The 23,559-nt window shown below is 40.8% G+C and overlaps 3 protein-coding genes and 1 long non-coding RNA gene across 9 annotated transcripts in view; 1 reads left to right on the top strand and 3 right to left on the bottom strand.

The window, feature by feature from the left end:
• Nucleotides 1-183: 183 nt before the first annotated feature.
• On the bottom strand, nt 184-5,288 carry chmp7 (charged multivesicular body protein 7). The gene is made up of 10 exons (XM_079687374.1): nt 4,479-5,288; nt 4,231-4,402; nt 3,328-3,513; nt 3,088-3,221; nt 2,158-2,206; nt 1,947-2,066; nt 1,392-1,490; nt 1,249-1,303; nt 928-1,161; nt 184-841 (listed from the first exon to the last, which is right to left on the bottom strand). The coding sequence occupies exons 1-10, from the start codon at nt 4,739-4,741 to the stop codon at nt 786-788; spliced, it is 1,368 nt and encodes a 455-aa protein (XP_079543500.1). The 5' UTR covers nt 4,742-5,288; the 3' UTR covers nt 184-785.
• A 1,897-nt stretch (nt 5,289-7,185) lies between these two features.
• Nucleotides 7,186-14,186, bottom strand: lgi3 (leucine-rich repeat LGI family, member 3). The gene is made up of 9 exons (XM_079687149.1): nt 13,554-14,186; nt 12,686-12,757; nt 12,009-12,080; nt 10,676-10,747; nt 9,985-10,056; nt 9,511-9,680; nt 9,263-9,427; nt 9,076-9,166; nt 7,186-8,840 (listed from the first exon to the last, which is right to left on the bottom strand). Exons 1-9 carry the CDS (start codon nt 13,754-13,756, stop codon nt 8,111-8,113), a joined length of 1,647 nt encoding a protein of 548 aa, XP_079543275.1. The 5' UTR covers nt 13,757-14,186; the 3' UTR covers nt 7,186-8,110.
• A 3,088-nt stretch (nt 14,187-17,274) lies between these two features.
• Nucleotides 17,275-20,994, top strand: LOC307044787. The gene is made up of 2 exons (XR_013809691.1): nt 17,275-17,479; nt 19,090-20,994. It is a non-coding gene; the product is annotated as an uncharacterized lncRNA (long non-coding RNA).
• Nucleotides 20,995-22,628: 1,634 nt separating this feature from the next.
• LOC307044781 (fibroblast growth factor receptor 1-A-like) overlaps nt 22,629-23,559 on the bottom strand; it is a 41,112-nt gene continuing 40,181 nt past the window's right edge. For all 6 annotated transcript variants that reach the window (XM_079690154.1, XM_079690153.1, XM_079690156.1 and 3 more), the window contains one exon: nt 22,629-23,559. This exon is cut by the window's right edge and continues 409 nt beyond it. The gene's annotated coding sequence lies outside the window, so the exon portion shown is untranslated.

Genomic DNA, 23,559 nt, shown 5'->3' with positions numbered 1-23,559 from the left:
AGCTACCAAACATTATTTTGTTTCAAGTCTGGATAATGACTAGTTAGTAAGTTTAAACCACTTACCTTACCTTGAAAACACTCCTAAGTCGTATGCAGGTTGTCTGCTATTTAAATCCAGGTTAGTTGTAAAAATACAACTGCTTTTGCTTGGTTGAAAAAATAAATACCACTAACACAGAAGTGATTAAAATACATTTTATTTTTGAGAAACATATTTGGTTAAACTCACTTAGTTCTCAGTCCTCACATACTTGTTTGTTTAATCATTTGGCATTATATTCTCTTATATTCAGTTTAACATGTACAAAGGCCACTTAATACACTTCACAATTAGTCAATGAGGGACGTTTAAAGACATCAATAAACACACATCACGAACCACAAATATACTGGTTCACACTCTTGTCAAAAATGCCGCAAAATTAAAAGCATTCCTCGTGGTGGCATACCAAAAAGAATATCTTAAACTGTTAAAAAGTTTACTTTTGACTTGAGATTCTTCAGATCCTGATGACACATTTAAAAGCTTTCAAGCTGAAAAGCATTTCTTTTTGGCATGCCTCCAAAGAAAAGGCTTTGTATGTTCATTAACTGAGGAAAGTGCCTTGTTTTCATCCTGATATATTTATTTAACATCTCTTACAGTTAAGATGTAGCAATTGCTTATGTAGTTTTTCATGACTTTATCTCATTCTATGAACCCTGGCTCACAGAAACGTCTTAAGAGATAGAGTTCGATATGTTGACGTCGAGCTTTAAACTTGCCATGTTCTGTCCGTGTCGTCACTGAGCAGGCTCTAATCTCCTGGCTGGAGATGTCTTCTTCTCCTGTTCAAAGCCTGGACAGAGAGGTGACCAAATGTTGCTTCAAAACATTCATATCAAGGTCCAATAAAGAAAAACTGAGAAATCTGAAAGTGGATACCTGAATCTGTGAGTTTTAGGTTATTTAATTCTTCCTCCAGCTGCTCATCGGTAATATCCAGGGGGCTGTAAGGCACCGCAGGCAGAGAGCTAAGCAGGTCGGACCCCCCGAGGCTGTGCCCCCCGGGGGAACCCAGGACGTTGGTTGGAACCTCAGGGAACCTTGAGATACTATCCGGCTTTGACTCAGCTATCAAAGATTTGAGTTCCTCCTCCAACTCATCTATGTCTTCATCTAGAAAAAAAGACACAAAAAACTTAGATCTCCTTGACAATCATATAAACAATGTGTTAAAGATCCGGCACAAACAGTATGGCATACCTGCGCTGGCCACGCTGGATATCGTTTGGTTCACCTCATCTTGAGTGTCACATAACTGGTTGAATCATGGAAAAGATGCATTGAAAGTTGTTGAAGTATAAAATACAAATAATGAATTGTCTTTAAATAACCAGCTACTGTACCTCCTGGATTTGATCCACGAGGCTCTCAGCCCGCTCCACGGTCACATCCTTCAGAGACAGTCTCAGGGCGGACACTCCGGCCTGATATGCTTGAATCACCTACAAACATGTTCAGCACACCTTTACACATGATACTAGCTATGCTCCATGTCCTGGAGCCAGGACAATCTGAACAGAAGCAATAAGGAATATATCTCTTAAATGAGCAGGAGGAGGCATCACCAATTTAACAAAGCATGGATCAGTCAGCGTTTTATTGTATCATCAACTGTTAACGAACAAGGCCTGTCAGGAATCACTCGATAGATGCTCCGATATGTGTGAAGTAGTTCTATATTATATGGTATTCACAAATGCAGTTGTAATGGCATGCAGTATTCATGTAGTCCAGGAACGTGTACAAGCCGCATTCACCACAGCAATTGAGCAGGGGGAATTTGCTGGGATACGTTTTAAATGGTGTACAGACTGCGCCTGCTCAGCTTTAAAGATGCAGACCCACTAATAACTAACGTAGAGATAACATCACAGAAAGGGTTGACTTCTCCCTCTTACCATCTTATCAGTCTGTGACTGGGCTATTCTGTCCAGGATTCCTCTGATGGACTCCAGTTTGGCAAACAAGCTCTCGGCTCTCTTTTCTACCCTCTTACGTCCTCTTAAACACCTCAGTGCCTGTGGGATAGACAGTACATGTTACCACTGAACACAGGGCCATTACATGTTTGCACAGATTATATTTGTTTCTCTTAAATGTTATTAGTACCTGTGATTTCTTTCCTTCTTTCAGCAGTAGCCTTGCTTCCTCTTTGCACCTGCACACAGACCAGGCAAAGCTTTAGAAGTGATCATCATTTAAATGCAATGCAGTCCTTCTGAGGAGCTCAATAGCTGGAAAAAACATACTAATGGCTTTATCACACAATTGGAGCACGTTTTGACGAACAATACTATATGTGACCTGCTCTATCGAAATCAGTCGCATTGACCCGAAGACACATTTTGAGTTGTATACACTGCTGGAAAGAGGATATTCCTAGCTTTCTAATGATAACAGGATTGTTTTTGTACTTCAAATATTAGGCGAAATATGTCACATTATATAATGACTGTCACCGAGTCATTATTTTGAGAAAAAGGCCTTCAAAGTTTTCTCTTCTCTGGAATCCATCGATCTGATTGATTATTAGCAAATGATCAAAATACTACGGAGGGAAGATATTTTCGTTTGGATTACTGGTCTGGGAGAAGCTCGCGAGTGTGTGTGTGTGTATACGTGTGTGTGTGTGTTTGTGTATTTTTGCGTTTGTGTGTATTGCGTTTGTTTCCCGGGGAAAACTCTCACGAGAAACACCGGCTGTTGTTATGCCTGCTGCGACGTTAAATTACTCCATTCTCCGCTTGTAATTATGCCGTCACAAGCTTCAAAGTTGTATTTATCATCTGAATTTGCCAAAACAAGTTTAATATTCTGAAAGCCAAGACTTTGTTTGTTTAAAATCAAACAAAACACCCGAACCCCGAAAAAAATATTTTTTACGCAAATCCACGTTTATTTTGAAATGAGTCGTTGCGACTTCCGACTGATTTCAATAGAGCGGGTCACATATGTCATTGTGTAAAATAATATTAAAATGTTTCTGTCATTAATGAATCAATCATTTTCTTTATCTGTTTCATATTTGATTTGATGTACTTGTCTGCCTCAAGGCCCAGTTTCTCCACCCGCTCTTCCAGAAGCTTCTGACTGCGCTGCAGCTTGTAGATGCCCATATCCACATCGCTGACTTGAGAAATGTGATCCTGCCCAGCCTGACAAAACTTGACAATCTGTAAAGAAGACACATGAGAACAGTTGACACTTAAAACATGAAAGCAACCAGCACAGGATCTCTCAACAGGCTTTCTCTCTCTCTTAAATGAGCAGTTTGTTTACCTTCTCTCCTTCGTGCAATGAAACCGTCACTTGCTTGTCCCTCTGCAGCTGCAGGAGAGCCATGCACAGCGTGCTCTCATCCGCACAGACATCAGCAGAGAGAGTACAGAGCTCTTGAAATGAAATGATGGAGCACCTGGAAAACTCGCTGCTTCGGTACACCTTGAGTAATTCTGCTGCTTTCTCCTGGAAAACAAAATGGAAGATTGGAAACTATATAAAGTCTCTCCACTGTACTGAACATTATTCCAGTATATAAGATACATTTTCATCAAATATGTGTGTTCATTTATAAATATATGTTCTTGCTTCTTTCTCTATCATCATCATTTTATTTTTTCAACTTCCTCAAAATGAATTCTCAAATGGATTAATCATCTTCTCTTTTTCAAACCCAAACATTTCTAATTCCCCCTCAGACTTCCTTATCATAATGTTTGCATGTGTTTCTTTACTTTTGTTAGTGTTATCCACTCATTGGTTAGTAGTTTACTGCTCATGCTATGCTTGTTGTTGTCAATTATTTTTGTAACATTTCCTGTACTTCATTATCTGGATTTTATGCAGTCTCATGGTCATTTGAATAAACAAATAATAAACTATCTTTAGATATAGCAGCTGCCATGATAACTTTTATAGTCTGGCTGTAATACCTGTGATACGGAAAGAGAAAGCATCAGAGTGGCATTTGTTGACCTGTGTTTAAAGGGCCCATACAAGTTTAAGTTTTGATTCAGATGCATGCTTTGTTTAGTTTAAATGATTAAATTAGCACCTACAACTGAAGGAAGAATAATATAAGAACATCTGCGTAGTGTAACACACAGCCTTTTACTACTACCATAACATAAACAAGCATCACAATCATAGTATCAAATTCAGGAATCAGGAAGTTTAACAAACCTTCACTAGTTCAATGACAACAAAGGACTCCTCCAAAGACACCTGGCTGCTACCCAGAAGGGTGGAGAAGGTCCATTTGAGAGGCTTCACCAGCAGCAGGCCCACACTCCAGGACAGCCAGCCACAGTCCATGTTGGCAGCAAACTCTGACTCCCTCTGGATCTTCCCACATCTGGAAAAGGGTAAAAACACAGAGGATTGAACCACATCGATCCAGAGAGACACCCAGCTGTGACTGACACTCTTACCTGGCCATGGACTGGATGACAGTTGCCAAGCCCAGTGGGGATCTCTCTTTCCTCCTGAAGGTCTTGTTGAGCTCCTTCAGGCTGACACACACGGTGCCTCGGTCCCGGCAGGCTTTAACAATCAGAGCCGTCCAGAAGTCCATCTTACTGTCCCAGTCCGTGGTGTTGACATCTCGGTTCTCATTGAAGTCCGAGAACATAAAATTCATCCGCTCTTCATCGTCCCATTCGGGTGCCAAGATCATTTCCGTGGCGTTAGACATTTGAAACAACTAAGTCTAAATGTAACGGTGAAAGTGAAAACAGACAGCTCGCTAAGCTAACGTTAGCTCGCTTAAGTTAACGTTAGTTACGTTAGGTTAGCTAGTAGCAACACCCACAAACCACCCTCCCTTCTAACAGAAACCACTATAACCACGTAACGTCAAGTTAACATGTACGCTGTATATTGTTTGTGAAGTTAAAATCTAAAGCAGCGGCTCAAAAGTCGCAGCCAGTCATCAAATCAAACCCCTTACTTTACCATGATGCATTAAGATGTGGCTAACACAAGCTAAGGTTTCACATATCAACAACAACACACGGTGTTGCTCGTTTTGCAATTCGGCACCGCGCGAAAAAGCGGTGATGTGTGAGCCTGATGAGCATGGTTTAACTCCACCCACGCAGACACCCCGAAAAGCACAGCAGGCGTGTATATAACTCTGCTGAGGAGCGTTTAGTTTGTGCTTTTATGTGTTTTTATGCGCATTTATACGGTGGCTGAGAAGTGCAAACGAGAATTACAAAGTACAAACACTTTAACAAAGCTTCGGACAAATGTATAAATCAGCAACACACTTTTACCAAAGAAAAAAACAATTTAACATAAAAAAAACAAGAACAAGAACTGAGACAAATTTACAAGTCCCGAAACACTTAAATATTTCCCGAAACACATTTGCCAAAACACTTTAACATTTGCCGAAACACTTTAACAAACTAGAGAATCAAACCGGAAAGGGAATGTCCATCATACCAGAAGTGACGTGCAAGTGATTGACACAAACTTAAGTTTGTTTTGGCTGATAGACCGCCGGTACCTATGGACGGCACGAGTGTGTTTAAGGTCGTTAAACATGTTTTGTCTGTTCTGTGGAAACCACGTGAAACGGTTTTGCTCATCACGATATACTTTCTCGTGCGCACGAGTGTAAGCTAAAGAGTGTCTGCAGGCGACTTCGTTTTAACCACACACACCTACACACACACCTACACACACACACACACACACACACACACACACACACACACACACACACACACACACACACACACACACACACACACACACACACACACACACACACACAGAGAGAGAACTGCCCGATTATTACGCCTTATTATTAGTTTTATGAAGGAGATGTCCGGTCACCAGGGCATGTGTGTGTGTGACACTGGCATTTGTTTTCAGAAGATATTATGATAGTGTTGTTCGCTCCGGTGCACTCTGACAGCACTGAGCACTACATCGAGATTAAGATTAAACACATTTATTTAATTTGGGAACACACACATATAACTATGGAGTAGGCCAGATGTGTGTAAATTACTGTTCATGGTAATTTGAAAACAAATGCCGGTGTCGGACACACCGAACACATACACACACAGAGCGGTGTGTGTATGTGCGCCTTGGTGACCGGACATCTCCTTCATAAAACGAGTAATAAAGGGGAATAATCGGGCAGTTCCATGTGTGTAGAGGTGTGTGTATGTGTAGAGGTGTGTGTGGTTAAAACGAAGCAGCCTGCAGTCGCTCTTTAGCTGTTCTACTGAAGGTAAACACAGCGAAGGCGGTGTGTAAAAGGCACAGCACCACTTCCTACTTAGCGAACCGGTGCACACGTGAACGTATCTCGTGATGAGCAAAACCTCACTTGACCCAGGGGGTTTCCACAGAACGGACACAGCATGTTTAACGACGATAAACACACTCGTACCGTCCATAGGTACCGGCGGTCTATCAAGGCAAGGCAAGGCAAGGCAAGTTTATTTATATAGCACCTTTCACCTTTGCTTTACAAAAATGAAAGACATTCAGACAAAGGCATGTTTTTATCAGCCAAAACAAACTTAAGTTTGTGTCAATCACTTGCACGTCACTTCTGGTATGATGGGCATTCCCTTTCCGGTTTGATTCTCTAGTTTGTTAAAGTGTTTCGGAAATGTTAAAGTGTTTCGGAAATGTGAAAGTGTTTTGGGAAATGTGAATTTGTCACAGTTCTCGTAAAAGTGTTTTAGCTAATGTAATTTTGTTTTATAAAATGTAATTTTGTTTTATAAAATAGAAATGTGTCTCTAGCCTTGTAAAAGTGTTTCAGACTTTGTAATTCTCGTTTGCACTTCTCAGCCACCGTATCCGTCCTAACTCTTCTCAGGATACATCATATTTTTAGTTTCCGAAGATTTTTTCTGAGGATGTCAGTGAGTACAAACTGAAATACATGCGGCATTGTACTATTTTTTTTGGCATTGGCTATTATTCTACAACTCAGAAGGTTTCTAACACTCAAATACAGACTGATCTGTTACCAATTATTTAATACTTATGTAAGCATTGGGGTAAGAGTTCATGTGTTAATGACTTGTTGCTGCTCTACTTGTGTTTTGGAGTTATCGTGGTTTTGCAAAAAGCAATTCTAACCAGAAAAGACAAGACACAAAACTTGCTAGAGGCCATTAACTGAATTTAATAATACCCTCATTCCCACCCACCCTTTCATTTGCAAAGAAATGTACACAGCAACAATTACATACAGTTTGTGAATGTACATTACAAAAGCATAGGAACTGATACAAAGGTTTTTTATCACTTACAATTATCTGATCTTCATGGCTGATCTTGTATACTCAATTGACAACCATTTAGGGAATTGATAACAATTACAAAATGAAAATAATGTATTTTCTCAAACTGAAATACTAAAGGGAATAAGTACGCCCACATTTTCAGTACAGTTTGGGGTCCCCCGCTTAATTTGCTCATGCTTCAGGTCAACTCTGATCCCTTGTTCTTATTGCGGAATTGAACATCACATAAAAAAATGTAAGGTACCTCATTTACAAATGCATACATAATTGATGATTTTTAGGTATTAAAATGGTAAGTATTGCTTGTTTTACATAGTTATATAATTTGTACCGTGCCATGCAAAATGCTACACAGATAAACTACGCTGTGTAACTTACAAATCTTTCATAGCAACAATATCCAGTCTCATTCATTGAATAATTCTTTGGATGCACATGCACATCATTTTCGTATTAGTAAAGTGCAGTATACAATATAATACTTTTGGAAAATAATTTACCTGGATATATGAATGTCAGAAAAAAAGCAATAATATGACTGTGACATGACACTTATGTTGGTATGTTACTGACGTTTCAATTATCACATTATTTCATTCAGATGTTAAGGGATAGTGCATAAAAATAGATGAATAATTTATTTAGTTGCCTAGCTTATATCATCAGGTAAAACAGTAGATCTTTAGTTACATGGCTTTAACATTTTACAGTCTTTCATTTATTTGGCACATGTTGATAAATGCTCAGAAACACCTCCTGTCACTCTGACTGTAGCATGTCTACTTGGCACTGAGATCCACCACCAGGTGCTGGTAGGCCAGGGTGTTGCCTTTGAAGCTGGCAGCCAGCAGCATGTCCTTGTTGTCGACAGAAACCAAGCTGAACGCTCGTGGGGCTCTCATGTTGAGCTCCTGGAAGGGCTGGAAGCGCTGAGTGAGGTCATCCCACAGGTAAACTCTGGAGAAGGAGAAATCACTTCCAAGAATGAGGTACTGGCGGAGGCCCACTGTGAAAGGATACACTGCCATTGAGCCCCGAGAGGGAAGAGTCTGGATCTCTATGAAGCGCTGCCCTTCCCAGCGGAGGATCTTGGAGTCACCGATGAAGCGTGTGAGGCAAAGGTAAAGAACTTTCCTCACCCAGAAGTGCTTAACCATCTGCACATCTGCTAGCTCTGTGATTTGGGAGAAGAAAGCAAACTGCTTCTGGCCGCGGTCCCACTGATAAACCACCGGCGACTGAGAGGCGCTGGAGAGGATCAGGTGAGGCTTTCCCCCGACATCAAGGAACTCCACATGGGTGTCCCGATGCCAGGGATGGAGAGACTGGTGGGTGTAGAAACCGTTGCTGTTCCAGCGATAAATGCTGGTGGAGCCTGCCTTGGAGCTGTCTGCTACCACAAAGTACCACTCGTCATCCAGCTGGAAGGTGTCTACGAAGTTGGGCTTCCTCACACGAGTGGTGTCAATGTCTTGGATCTTTATAAAGCGCTGGGGGTCCTCTTCCCACCTGTAATTACAAACTTATATTCATTCCTATAGGGATTCAAGGTTAAATTATAATTTTGGGAAATAGGCTCATTAGCTTTATTGCTCAGATGAGAAGATTCATATCACTCATGTCAAATTCATACCAATATTCGCATCTAAATAAGGCGAATTAGCCTTTCTCTATAATGTCAAGCAATTCCCTCCTTCCATTCCTAAAGCACTTGCTGTTTATCAAACTATATTGCAGGCCTTACTTGTAGATATGAGATCCACCAAAAAGTTGAGCAACAACCATGTAAAGATTGTTGCTTATCACCACTGGTTTGCAGTACACAGCAGAGCGAGCTGCAAAAGGGATATACAAAAATTGAAAAGCCATTTAGGATTAAAACTTTTTTTTTTTTACATAGAATGGTACAATATCAAAATCTGGCAACTTACAGGTAATGTTATGAAACAGCCTGAACTCCATCTCCACATGATCCCACACAAACAAGGTGCAAAACCCTGAGTCCGGCTGAGCAAAGACCGCAAACTGATCATCATTGAACTCATAGGACTCCACTGACACAGAGTGGAAAGGGAAGGTTTCGTAGACAGCAAAATCTACAGGAAGACATAAAGCAAGATATGAAACAAGAAGTTATGCGTGACAACACCAAAAATGTCTTAAAGGGAGAAGGCGAAACCAGCGCTGATGCAGTTGAAGTCTCGCGGTGTGAGGTCGTGGATTCTGCGTCCCTGAAACTCAAAGGGGCTGGCGCAGTATATAGCAGGGACAGAAGTGTTGGTCTTCTCCATCCAGTCCACCAGCCATTTGATTTTACAGTCACAGCGGAAAGAGTTACCACGCAGGTCTCTGAGCAACAGATAGGAGCAGAGACAATATGTCAGTACATACAGTATGTAAAAACACAACACAAATCTCCCAAACCTCACAGGAACAAAATAACGAAGACAAAAAGTGTTTTGAGCATCAGTGTGGTTTGACTCAGAGACAAACCACACTCGAGACAGTTTTGCAGGCGAGTGTGGTAGCCCACTAAACGCTCAGGGAACCTCAGCAAATTACAAAACACCAACAATGTTTTGTAGTGACAGATTGTAGGGTCAAAGCTCTCGGGTTGTCAAGACAGTTTGCATTGCAGTGAAGGGACACTTACAAATCTGTGAGGATGTCTAGATGTTTGAAGAGATCTCTTGGCAGCTGCTGCAGGTTGTTGTTGGAGAGAGATCTGAAAAAAGACAACATAGTTATCATGTCCTCTTGGTTGTCTAATATGTAATTATCTCTACTAGATGTAAGGAACAGGCATAAGCATGTGTGTGTCATGGCTGTATAAAGAGAACTGCATACAGCATTGGAGGCAGAAACCTACTCATTCCTATGAAAGTTGCCCAGAGGTACATGTAGTCAAAAAGGTTAGACTTCGGAATATAAAATTACCCAGATCTCTGATTGATTTTCTGGATCTCTGGGCCCATAGAGCAAGCACAATAGCATTTTCTTTAACTCTGCCTCCCATCCACATGGGCTTATTCACATAAACGGATGAATGTCTTTCAAATGTTTAAAATGAATAACTGTAAGCTTTAAAAAGGGCTATTATAGTCCACGTTCAGATGTTTTTTACCCCAAGAATATATAAGATAACATACAAATGTCTGTATAAAAAGATTTTTTGGCCTCGAGGCATCACATACTGGATCCTAAAGTTGTAAATCCATGGTTGGCCACAATGTCATTTTTAAAGGTTTTGGTTTGAAATACACATATTTTAGCATCATCAGATGGACAAGGGACAAATAAAGGGTTTATAGTATACACCTTGCTAGCTCAAAGAAAATACTTACAGATGAGTCAAGGATTTAAGTCCTCTGAGGGTGTACTTTGAGAGAGCCTGGATGTCATTATTCTCAATGAACCTGAGGAGAGACAAACCCTTCATGTCAAAGTGATAACCTCAACCTCTGAAATGCAGTCACTGTTATTGTTTTTATGCTTGTTAGAAAGGATATTGTGTTGTCGGTACAGGGCCCAATAGGAGTGACAGTAGGCAACGATTATCTTAGCATATAGCACTCTGCATCATGTGCATTTAAAATTAAACAGCTTTTACAATAAATCAAAGTGTGACAATAAGATTCATATTTCTTATGGGTTTTGATGGATGCTATTGGCCAAGGCATTCAGTGATTTTAATGCAAAGGACACAATGTAAAACAAAAAAATCTATATCTCAGTGGTGAAAGCTAATTGCATGGCTTTGAATAATGTAATAAAACTAAGACACTGAGTTCAGCGAGTACTACAAAGGTCTGCGTGTCAGCATCATTTGATCCCATCCTGTCTAAGTTATATATGTTGATAGTCAAGGACAAACAGCATATGCATACTCTTTGGAGGTGGCTGGATATTAAAGTGTGGCTTTATTAGCGTTCACAGCGGGCAACGGCGGTAGTAGCCGTGATGCAGAGAGGCCTGGTGTCTGGGTTGCAGCCAAAGCCACGCAGCAAGCATACTGAGGCATGGCTATCACAGAGAGCCATCAGCTAACTACTTTATAAAGCCCATCAATTCACAGAATGGCATATTCAGCTTTATTACACTTTAGAGGCAGAGTGCTCCCCATCGTAGGAAGATTTATTTTTTAGTCTTATGTTTGGCATTCTTTGCCATACTGCAGAGACCAACCCTGAAATCTCACAGTGCAGCATTGAGGTTCATTTTGCATACAAATAAAACAACCTAACTACCGCAATTAATCAAAAAGGAAAAACCTTTCCTAAAAGCAACCTAATGGCATCTTTGCTTAACAGTTACAGCACTGTGGTGAATGCAAAACAAATAATGTTGAAATTCAAAGTATGCTAAAATTAGCTACCACTAGCAGCCATTACCTACTGTATTAGTCATAACAGACCAAGTAAGGACTAGGCGACTAAAGCCCCTGATAGAATTGAAGGGTGGGTTTTATGAATGTAATGTTCCATTTGTAAGAGAAATAAAGTGTTATTTCTTATTTTTTTATTGACACAGCCTTATTTTAAAAACTATTCTTTTTCGTCAGTACATTTACACTAGTATAAGTACGTTTAATCAATATTTCCGAATATCACTGAAAAAACATAATAAGAGACGGTTGAAAACAATTATAACATTTACACAATAACGTGAGACACTTACAGGTACTGCAGGTGAGACAGACCAGCAAAGGCATCATCAGCAATCATGGTGAATGTGTTGGAGTTCAAGAGCCTGGAAAAAGGAAGTCATAGTGATCAAGTCAAATAGATAGTGTAGTACATTACAAGTGAAGGGCTAGACTGCAACTTAAATATCTTTAAAAATGTAATTACATTTTTTCACAGGGCAAATTTGGAAATGTTTTTTTAGTGAATACAATGAAAACAAAAATATGTAGTTTCCATCACATAAATCAATTTAAGCAATACAGAGCAATATACAGATAATCAAATGCAAATACGTATTTGGAAGTCATACAAACAAGGACGTGACCACACACTCATGATTGCATCTGAGAGGATAAACGGCCCTTTGTCTGGCAGAGCTGAAGGGAGTCAGTGATTGCCAACGACACTGATACAGAGCCACTTTACTCTTATTACTGCTATGTCACCACTGTTTTCAATAACCATTCATTTCTAGTAGCTGAAGTCACTTTCATTGTCACTGCAAAACAAAAGCTGTCTGCGTGCGTATACAATATCGACAGTGTAGAAAAGAGTTTTGACTGTATTTCGTAACAGGGAGGTGTGAATCTAACTGATGATAGATACTGAATATGAGTTTAGGAAGTTTTAAAGTTGTGAAAGTCCTCTGTTGTTGGTCAGGACACTTACAGGAACTGCAGCAGGTGAAGGTGCGAGAAAGCTCCCTCTGGGATCGTAGTAAAGGCTGCGTTCACCATCGTCCTGGTCAAACAAACAACATCAGTTATCATCAGATGTGTCTTCTAGATATGAGAATGTAAATTACACATGTAGGGCCAAAGTTTAGCAGTGTGACGTCATTTGTTTTTATCATAAAATACAGTATGTTTCATTCACAACAATAACTGTGTATTTCTTTTTTTCTTTCATCAGGACATGATCGTTGTTGCCGTGTAAATATCAAGTAGGGCTAAATCTTTCCAAAACTAGGACACATAAGTTCCTACTTCACTTTTCTGTATTGTAAAATGAGGCCACCTCCACCAGCCTGTGCTCTGGATTTCCCTTGACTTCATATTCCATCCACAGGCATTTGGGGTCAATGTCACATAAAACAGGCCACCTTGTAATCTTCTCAACATAACATAACCTTCCCCCATCTTTACATTTCATTGCATGTGCTCCATTTATCTCTCTGCAAGAAGCAGATCTCAGAGGAGAAGCAGATCTCCTGCAGTCAGATATGGGATCTATTGTTAGTCCTCCTCCCTGGAGCTCGACAGGATTGTACTGCTGTGCCCCCTCAACTAAGTTGAGCATGTGGTACAGGAAAGAAAGAGCTTTGTCTGGTATACATCTCTATTACTGAAAATACATTTTGCATCAAGAGAGTTGGCAACATACAGGTATTCACTTTAAGGTAATTGAAATACATTTAGGGTTTCATTACATAATGGAGAGTGACATCAGTGATGAAGCCATCCTGCATATTGCTCACATTTCACACAGGTCATGAACACATGCTTATTGGTGAATGTTTGTATTGTTGTGGACTCACAGAGAGATGATTCCAGGGGGGAAACTCTTTGGAATAGCCCTGGTATCCACACAGAAGGCACTGTCTTTGGTGCAGGAGCAGGTCGAAGGACAGCGGGGGATCTTGGGGGCTCTCCTGGCGTCCGATTCCCTCGGCAGGCTGAGACACAGGCACAGCAGCGAGAAGCAGATCAGCCTCGTCCATGTCTGTCCCAGCTCAGGCATCCTGGTGCAGGATGAAAAGTGGATGAGCTTCTTGAAGTTTCTCCTCACCGGCAAGTGGGAAGATGGTGAGCTTGCCTACAACCCCAGCAGTTTGATAATGCTGAGCACAGAGTGGAGAAAGGGAGAGAGGTAGGGAGGGAGGTGGGGGGAGTAAGTGTAGTCCTGTGTATCCTCGCTGGGTGTCGGTGCTCTGCAGCTTCCTTGGATCTTTGCAATCTCTCTCTCAGGAACCGCTGCCAGAGTGCACACTGCAGGAATGACGAGCAGTGCTGCTTTCTCTGCACAAAGACCTGTAGGCGAGGGGAGCTGACAATGAATTATTTACTATCGCACGCGCAGAAAACCTCCGAACAACAGCAGCAGCAGCAGCAGTTAGGGACAGAGAGAGGGAGGTGTGAGGAGATTGGGTCCTTGCTGATGAAAGATTTTACTGCCATGTTCAGTGTGTGAAAGCTCTTATCAAGTGTGAAGTCGTGTCATGCTGCTGCAGATGTGTTTCCAAGTGGCTGTGTGTGTGGGAGGGAGTCTGTGTTCTGGCAGCTTTCAACAGCAAGCAGTGCTCACACTTTCATGCAGGTACAAACTGAGAAACACTATTGATAGAACCAAAGCAGATACAACATGCTTAAGAATAGACATGAGAGATGTAGCAGGAAAAGTACATCTGGTCATTTATTTTCATTTGAAAGACACTGCCTCTCAGACGACAGAGAAGATGAACAGCGGCCTTAAAGAGGTGCTCCAGTGATTGGGAACTGCACTTCCATTAGGTTGTGGCACTTCAGAGAGACATATTAAAATGGAACGGTCTAAATCAAAGCAACAGGAGCTGAGATCTCCTGACTCTTTGTTTGTCGTATGGATAAAGCTCCATTGGCAACACACAATTATCTTGACCTTCTGACATGCCTGCGAGAGACATTTGGTAATTCCTTACTTCTTTTGAAAAAAAAGTTGGCTTAGAACACATCTGAGGAAATTTTTCAAATTAAGTCAAACAATTTGGCTGAGAATTGAATTTTCTAGTTATACTGTATTAAGGTTTAGTCTTTGGGCACAAGTTATTTTCTAAATGTTTAATAATTATACTTTAGGAACAAACAGTACTCCAACTCCAATGACTACTTAGTGTCATGTTCAGCTACAAGGATCACAATTTGGTATCTATAATAAAATGTTGAAGATATGCACATGTATGCAGTGTAAAATCAATTAAGTATGAAGACATTTACTAAACATAATGTTAGCAATTTCCTGACTATTATGTGATCTATTTAGTACTGTTATAATAGCCTAAAAAACTGAATTTCCCCTTGGGGATTAATAAAGTAGATATTTTTCTTAAGTATGTCCGTAACATTTTTAAGACTTCGACCAATTATTTTCCTTATCATATTCATCATAGAGTTTATCAGAAGACATACACGCTCTGATTTTTCAGGACATGTACTTAAACACCATTGTTTAGTTATTTAATATAATTTTAGGTTTAGAAGTATTTATTATATTTTTCTGCAATGCCATCAGAGACACAATGTATAAGAATCAAATTGTACATTCTTTCTTTGAATGATTTCAAGCCCAAACAGCAAATAAAGGACAGATACAAGACATGACTTTATAGGTGAGAACATTTCTACCCTATAACTCAGGCTCAGGCCACCAGAGGGTGCTACCCACCACAGAGTAGAGGGTATTAAGGACAGCAGGCTGTTCAGAGTGTCTGAATGGCAGGCCTGCAGCTCAGTGCCAGGCATTACCAGCCGTCCCTCACAACGACTCTGTTGTCCCGAGCAAAGAAACCCTGCAACACACTGTCTGTCCATGTCTCGCCACACTGTTCCAACAGCAGCAGGGACACAGCATCAAACATCTGATCCGAAGCAGTAGTTTTAGAACAGAGTATCACTATTTATACAACTTCACTTATTGTGTCTGATGATCGCGGATGTACGCCAACAGAAAGCTATGAAATGAAATAAAAAGCATTATGTTGGATGTTTGTATTGCCCTAGGTCTGTTTGCTGTGTATCAGTGAAAGGTTATCTAGTTGTTGGTACAGAAATCTGTCCATTTATCTTGTCTCTCTGTAGGCTGTGTTACATTTTAACTAAGAATGATTTCACATGTTACTAAATGATGGGTGGCGTCTCTTTGTGCCTTATCCAGTTATGGAATGCCATTTCCTGTACAGCAGCTTTCTGTTGTGCTTTATTTTTCTTTTGTGCTTTGGTGCAGTGTGTTTGCGTGTGTCTTAGCTTTTTTTTTGTTCTTACTGTATTCGTGGATTCATGCTACGCTCTGTGAGGAGCAGTTAATGCCTGGGCTTACTCCTTGCTGAGCTCCACCCAATCCGAACCTCCGGTGGGAACTAGCATAATTGCATGGCATAGAGCATGGAGCATGAAACAGCAGCTGGAAACCCAAACATGCCCTGTAAGCAGCAGAGGAATCTGAAATGTGGCTGAGATTAATCCGCAGAATGCTCTCTATACAAGTAGACTTAACTTAATTACAGGTTTCAGTCTAAAATACTGTTTTGGAAAATTTGCTGTGGAAATAAATCAGTTATCACATTTAATAATGTTTGCTCTTTTCTTTAGAACAGAGTTAATTTCTACAGCTTATTTAGATTAGTCTCATGAAAATGCCTATTAGTACTCATGTTTTACTGTGAGAAAATGTGACTGTTTTAGTGTATAGTTTAGGAATAATGTCCTTTTTTTTAACCGTCGACCGATGAATCGTTAAAGGCATTTTCATGCAAAACTCAAGAACATTTGGACATTTCTTGCTTTTCTTTGTTTTACATCATATTTAGGTGAATATCTTTGGGTTTTGGGCTAACAAATAAGGCATTTTGGATCATAACATTAAACTTTGAGAAACTTGGATTTACTTTTTCAGCACCTTCTGACATTTCAAAGTTCAGACAAAAAATCTCTAAGTCATGTACATTATCAACTATTCCAGTAATAAGGAAGTTCAGCCAAGCTACCACTCACTCTGAGGGGTCAGTGTTAGCAGTTACACTTGGGAGTGCTGTGATGGGCAAAAATTAGTCATTAAAAGTGTTCCTGTCTCCTGTGCCAGATTCTCACCATCATATCCTCTGCTTTCTGGCACACATGCTTTCTCAAATCAGTGCGACAACCCTGTTTGGATAACTCTGCGTCACATCCATGTTTAACACTGAGTTTGTTCACTTCAGTTTCAAACCCACATCCCACTCTGATTATGGGCCAAGGAGCCTGAAAAGACCTCTGTGTCTGTCTGTTTCCATTTCTGTTTGGCTTTCACCGTTTAGCCTCCTGGCTGCACAGGAAGCAGGAATAACAAAATAGGAAGAAAAGCGTTTCACCTCACTTCTATTCAGGGAAAATCCCAGCTGCCCCAGGCACTGTGGATCATACCGGAGCCACAAAGGTGTAGAGACTTGAGTCAGACATGTACACACACGTTATGGTGTTTCTATACTGAAGAAACATGGCTGCACACCCTGAACAGTTCTTTACACCAAGTGTTTAACAGAGGGGGAAAAGGGCACAAATAAACAGGTGATTATCAGGCATTAAATCATTAACTTCATCTTCCTGTCTTCATTAGGGTACACGCTGATAGATGCTAGTAATTCAGTTGGCCAAGTCTAAGGACAAGTTGACGTCCTCCTCGATGAGTCAGGAGCAAAAAATACATTCACACGTCACTATGAAATTCAATAAGGTAAGTGTTTGTCACTACTAGCCTTGCTGAGCAAACATCTGTCATGTTTGATGAGTCTGTCTTTAATAATCAATTGCCGTGCTGCAAACATGCAAATAAAATTCCTAATGATTTCAATTAGACGATAAAGGTTAGTGCCTGGGGCGAGTCTATGAACAGCAGTGAAACATGTGATATCAAATGCTAACTTTGGGGTACCTTTAGGATTTTATACCAAACTGTGCCAAGAAAACAACCACCCCCAAATTGCTCTTTTTCCTCGCCTCCCTCTCCAAGTGCGGCTCAGTCACTGGAAGGTATGTCAGCCAATCTCATCCCAGGCTCAATTCAATTAAAGAGAGTACAAAGAGATATGGCTCAGGGGCGCGTGATATGATTAGAGTCCTGTGCACAACGACGCTGCTGCTGCTTTGATTCATACCCTCTCTTATCTAGTCACAAAGTGGCAGGCTGAAACAACTAAGCCAAGAAGGGCTCCCTCAAGAGAGCTGCAGGATCCTCAAGGGGCGAAAAAAAGCCTCCTGATGTGATCTCCATCAATCAACAGGTCATATAGTCATTATCTTTGCAATGAAAACACGCTGCAGTGAGAAAACTGACACAAAATCATTACATCTAAGGGAGATTATCTGTTGATTGTGACATTTTGAGACTAAGTGCCGTGGATCAAGAAAATCATCCAAACCAAATAATGCTTCTCCCAATCAGGACAATGCAGAGGAGCAACTGTACCCCATGCCCTCCCCCCATGCTCATCTTCAAGCCAAGCTGCCATAAAAGACAGGTGATACGCCTCCTGGGACAGGGATGTGTCGGAGGAATGCGTGTGCAGGTATCCTGCTGCCTGTGGGGACTGCAGAGAAAGGCACAGAGCACCAGTTGATCCTGTTTGATAAAGGCCCTGACAGGCCCAGATTATATGTCTCAGCCTGGAGGAGGTGTCCGTGTCTCATTCCTGCACTGAAGAAAGTCGATCTGGTGGGAAAGAGGCGGGGCCATGCCTGTAGGCGTCAGTTTTTGTATGGACGCCAACACACACCTTGTTAGGGCAGACACCACTACCACTGCTCCCTTGTCCCCCCCTCATTCGAATCCAAACAAACACCCTCATCCATCTCCTTTACCTGACCACACCTGTGCCTCCAGACGCCATAAATACTCATTCCACAAATCCTGTCAGAGATAGATTTTACAACAAGAAACTTGAGCCTCAAAATGTCCTATTTTCATGTTTACAGACAACATTTTTTTTATGAATCTCCATAAATTACAATGTGAATAAAGGTAGTTAGAATCTGGGAAACATATAGGGAATAGGATAGCAAAAGTTTTCTAATGGGGAACCTTGGAATAAACAACACTAACTGTAATAATTGTAGTAGTTATAGGGTGCTTCCGAAAGGGCTGAAACACGTGTTCCCATTCAAATCCAACTGAGTTTAACAATATGTAGCGTAGGGAACAGATATCTCCCCACAAACTTATGCCTATTGTTTTTGTGATGTGGAGAAAAGAATATAAAGGGCAGCGTCTAAAAAACAATGGTAAGATGCGCAGTGAGTGACAGGCCGTGCCCCAGGCTCACCCCTTCTGTTATGTCTGTCCCACAGAGCAGCCGGGCGCCGGGGACCTGTCACACAGACAGACGTCTCACAAACAGGGGCCCGGGCCCTCTGTGGAGACGGAAACATCAACATCCAGAGAGCAGGGACGAGGAGACAACACCCACTGCCTCAGTCTGTCAATTTCTTCTTCACGAGGGCAACAGAAGGTTCAGCTCAGACACTTTGACATCCAGAGACAAGTACCAGGGGTGGAAGAAGTATTTAGATCTTCAACTTAAATACAAGTACTAATACAGCACAAAAATAATATTTTACCAGAAAAAAATCCTGCTTTTGAAATGTTGATCATGTAAAAGTAAGTGTAATAAACGTAAAAATATTGATTGAAAGAAAAATCTAAAATTAAAAGAAAAACACTCAAAATCTCTCCTAAAATATAATTACTTCAATCTTTACAAATGCCAAATAGTTTACTCTGAGTTTCAATGTTTATCAACTAAGCTGTTCTTGTACAAACTATCTAGGTTAACCTTAACAACGTTTTATAATTTATAAACATCTCAGTTTTTAAATGCAACGATGTTCATTTGTAAACTAACTAATGTTGTGAAATAGATGTAAAGTAAACAGTACAATATGAATTAGTGTGGAGTTGAAGAATAAAGAGACATGAAAAAAAGCAAAGGACAAGTACCTCATCATGTTACGTAAGCACAGTGCTTGAGTTAATTTACTTTGTGACATTCCACCACTAAATGTTTATAAATATTAAACGTATTACATATTTTCTTTTGCTGAAAAACATGTCTTCAAGAGGGAACAACACCCAAAACCACAGTGGCCACATTGAGACACAAAACAGTTGCTCGTCATCTTAACTGCTGTTAACAAGGGAGGGGACTCACAGTGGGTAGCAAACAACAGAAAATTAAAATTCCTCCTCTGTTTTGAAATCAGCAATCTATGGTGTACCAGAGCTAATCCTGTCTGCTGCGGTTACCCACACACACACGCACTTCATGTCTGAGGTCTCGTTTTTATGTGCTCGTCGTAAGGAGGAATGAAAGGACATGTCTCCTTCACCTTGCACATGGACACTGGCCAGAATGATATTCATGAGTTCCTGTATTACACTGCTGTAGCCTTCCCCTCCATCCCATCTTGGGCACTGACATCCCTCCATAAATAATCTGTTCATTTGTGAGGGGACAGAGGTGCACATCAACTGGCTGATGTCACAGCTCCTTGTTTCCTGTAGACACACACACACACACACACACACACACACACACACACACACACACACACACACACACACACACACACACACACACACACACACACACACACACACACACACACACACACACACACACACACACACACACACACACACACACACACACACACACACACACACACACACACACACACACACACACACACACACACACACACACACACACACACACACACACACACACACACACACACACACACACACACACACACACACACACAATCGGCGTCATCCCAGCCGAGGACCCTCTTCTCTAACTGCGGCCGAGAAAGATACTGTGATTGACGACATGTCTTCTTCACAGGGTGGCAGAGAGTTGAAGGGCAGGTCATCTGTCACCGCTGACAGGAAACGCACTGGGTGGAGATTAATGGTGAGGCTCAGGCTTCTCTCCAGACCTGGAGATGATAATCCCAAAATGGAAATAAATCAAACAATCTCTGGTAAACAAGAACACAGCAATTCGTCTAACAGGCCCCCGAGGAAACATGGCGTGTCATATTGCTCATATTACTGACTTCTAGTTTGCAGATGATGATGAGAACTAATTTATAAGATGCATTCATTGCCAGGGAAAGGGGGCAACCATTTCCTGTAAATACAATTAAATTAGATATTTAAATGACCAATTTGAGATACAGAAGATTAATATTTTTTTAAAACGTGACATAAAAATCTCTTTGTAAAAATGGCAAAATTGCCATCACATGTCAACATGAACTAAGGGAGGGGACTAACAAAAAAACAAGGCTGGGTGATATATTTAAAAAATATATATTTGATTACATTAGCAACCCAAGAGCAACTAGAGGAGCTTTTCTTGTTGATGCTAACTGCTAATTCTTCTTCAGTTTACTTCATAGGCTAAATCAGTATTTCCTACAAACAAGGGAACAAGACCTGGGCCTGGTTGAACGGAAAGGATGTGTTGCATTTTTCCTTCTTACTCCCAAAAACATTTCTTCAATTGTCACGTCAATATCCCCCCTTCATTTCAGGGAAAAGCCTTTGTTCAGTGTTTTCAACCAATGTTGGAAAGAACAACTTTACTTTGTAGGACTGTGTTGCTTGCCTCCTTCGGTTAAGGGCACGATGATCTAAAAATAAGCTGTTACAATTAGACAAGGGGTGTTGCTGGATCTTAACATACCAAGGCTTGGATGACTAAAATGCCTGTAATCCCAAATCAATCACTAGTCCCCAATCAATCATCAGACATTCATTTCAGACAAAAACAGGAAGCAGCAGTAGCTCCTTCCATCTCGGTGATTAAACACCATATAATTAGATAGCGTAACTGTTGACAATATACACCCTCCGGTGTCCTCAATGCAGCAAAAATAAAGACACATTGAGTTTGTAAATTAATGCTTTCTGCAGAACACTACACTGGACGATAGCCGATGAACTTTGCTCTACCAAACTATTCCTGTACCATCTGTCAGAAGTGATAACACCTAGTAGCATCTGTGCTCCTCCGCTCTGCACCATTAGCAGGTTATAAAGCTGGGCCTCTCCTGTGCTTTCTATTCTTAAATAGAGCTCTTCATCATCACCTCAACCACGGCACAGATTATACTGTTTATAACCCCCCCTTCAACATTCGTTTCCAGGAGGAGATGATATTTCACCCCAAAACAATAAGGTCTGTTGAATCCTTGAAGTGTGTGTTGAAATCCTTAAAGCCATGAGATGTATTGTTGAGCATACAGTATAATGGTATCATCTTAAAAATCCCTGCAGCTTGTATTTATTTAACTGTTAAAAGTAGCAAGCTCCCTATGAAGTAAAATGCCCCCCCCCCACCACTGCTGTAATACAGTATGCACAGAAGGCTAACTGCATTGACCCGAGCTTTAAGAGCTGGCTTTTTAAAAAGGTCGAAAGCCAGTCGCGCTGTGCGGCTGATTTTAGCCTGTTGCGTGGAGACTGCAATCCAGGTGACGCATCAGCCAATGGCAGGAAGCCAGAGGCAGACACGGGCATCAAGGTTGGTGTGGCTGATGGATGGAAGTGTAGCACCAGCACTTGCCAAGCCATTCCCACGGCCATAAATTACATGTTTACTGCCGGCTGTGGCTCTCTGCGCTCGCCAACATTTCTAGTGATGTCAGCAGCACATTATCATATCTAATCAGCCCCCAGCAACCCGTGTTAAATGGGTGGGGGATTAAAGTGACCATCGTTCCATCTCTGTAAACATGATTTACATCACAAACATGAATATATCGATATTTATAGACCCCTTTATGTAGTAGAGTTCAAACTCTGAAAGCTTTGGCGGTTTGTTTTTCGATAGCATTTTTATTTAATGTAATCCTTTTACGATGACATACGTGTTCTGCAACCCTTCGTCAGAAGTTATATGGCAGCAAATGTAACTCCTGTTAAAGCATCTACAGTAGAAAATAAGTTCATCACATGGAAGGCATGCACAGTGGAAGTGCATGATGTTGACTGAAGCTAATTACTCGGACTTTAACAAGCATGGCGTACAACCAGGAATATTTACAGTTGTGACCATCCTCGAAGTTAATGAACAATTTCGAATGAGACAAGATACAGTTTTCCACACACATCCAGCATACACACAGACAGTCACACACATTATAAATCTATCTCTTCTGATGGAGAGAAACCCCAAACACTGAGTTACACTGTATTGCAGGTTTGTGTTATGAAAAGAACTTACAGTTAAAAAATAGAAAACCCAATATATATTTTCTCCATTGATGATTATGCAGTAAATTTAGGGGAATCAACGCTGTGATACAGCAACTGGCCATGTAATCCTCAGCAATTTAAAGATATTCTCCTGTAACAACTTCCCCACAGACTATATTAAAAAATGGATCAAACCGTGTACAAAAGAAATAAATCAATGATGGTAATAAAAATAAGAGTACAATGTAAATATATATTCATATTTATAATTTTCTAACTGTATTTACAAGAAGATAATGAATGATGTTGGGGACCACGGTGCTGCATGTCCCTTGGTAGTATATTCTCTGGATTTGGTCTGAAAAGCAGAATATTGTCCTCTACTACTGATGAAACAACCATTGAGGGGAGAAAGAAACAATAAAACGAACAAAATCGAAATCATAGTCAGTCCTTTCGATTCACCTGACCCGTCGAATGCCCAAAGTGGAGAGAAGAGTGTGAGTCTTATCTTTTTTTTTTTTCTGGCACTGTGACAAACTGCCTGTTCC

Source organism: Notothenia rossii, assembly GCF_949606895.1.
Source record: "Notothenia rossii genome assembly, chromosome: 6".
In the NCBI taxonomy this organism is placed as follows: Eukaryota; Metazoa; Chordata; class Actinopteri; order Perciformes; family Nototheniidae; genus Notothenia; species Notothenia rossii.
Note: the sequence above shows the minus strand (reverse complement) of the source record. Positions and strands in the feature narration are given on the sequence as shown.

What these genes read in the sequence shown, in the direction of transcription:
- chmp7 (XM_079687374.1), bottom strand. Translation starts at nt 4,741, where the DNA reads ATGTCTAACGCCACGGAAATGATCTTGGCACCCGAATGGGACGATGAA. An exon ending in AGTCACAGACTGATAAGATG is followed by an intron (nt 1,491 to 1,946) that starts GTAAGAGGGAGA and finishes ACATGTTTGTAG; the next exon opens with GTGATTCAAGCATATCAGGC. An exon ending in TCGTGGATCAAATCCAGGAG is followed by an intron (nt 1,304 to 1,391) that starts GTACAGTAGCTG and finishes TGATTCAACCAG; the next exon opens with TTATGTGACACTCAAGATGA.
- lgi3 (XM_079687149.1), bottom strand. Translation starts at nt 13,756, where the DNA reads ATGCCTGAGCTGGGACAGACATGGACGAGGCTGATCTGCTTCTCGCTG. An exon ending in CCCCCTGGAATCATCTCTCT is followed by an intron (nt 12,758 to 13,553) that starts GTGAGTCCACAA and finishes TTGTTTGACCAG; the next exon opens with GACGATGGTGAACGCAGCCT. An exon ending in CTAGACATCCTCACAGATTT is followed by an intron (nt 9,681 to 9,984) that starts GTAAGTGTCCCT and finishes TCTGTTGCTCAG; the next exon opens with AGACCTGCGTGGTAACTCTT.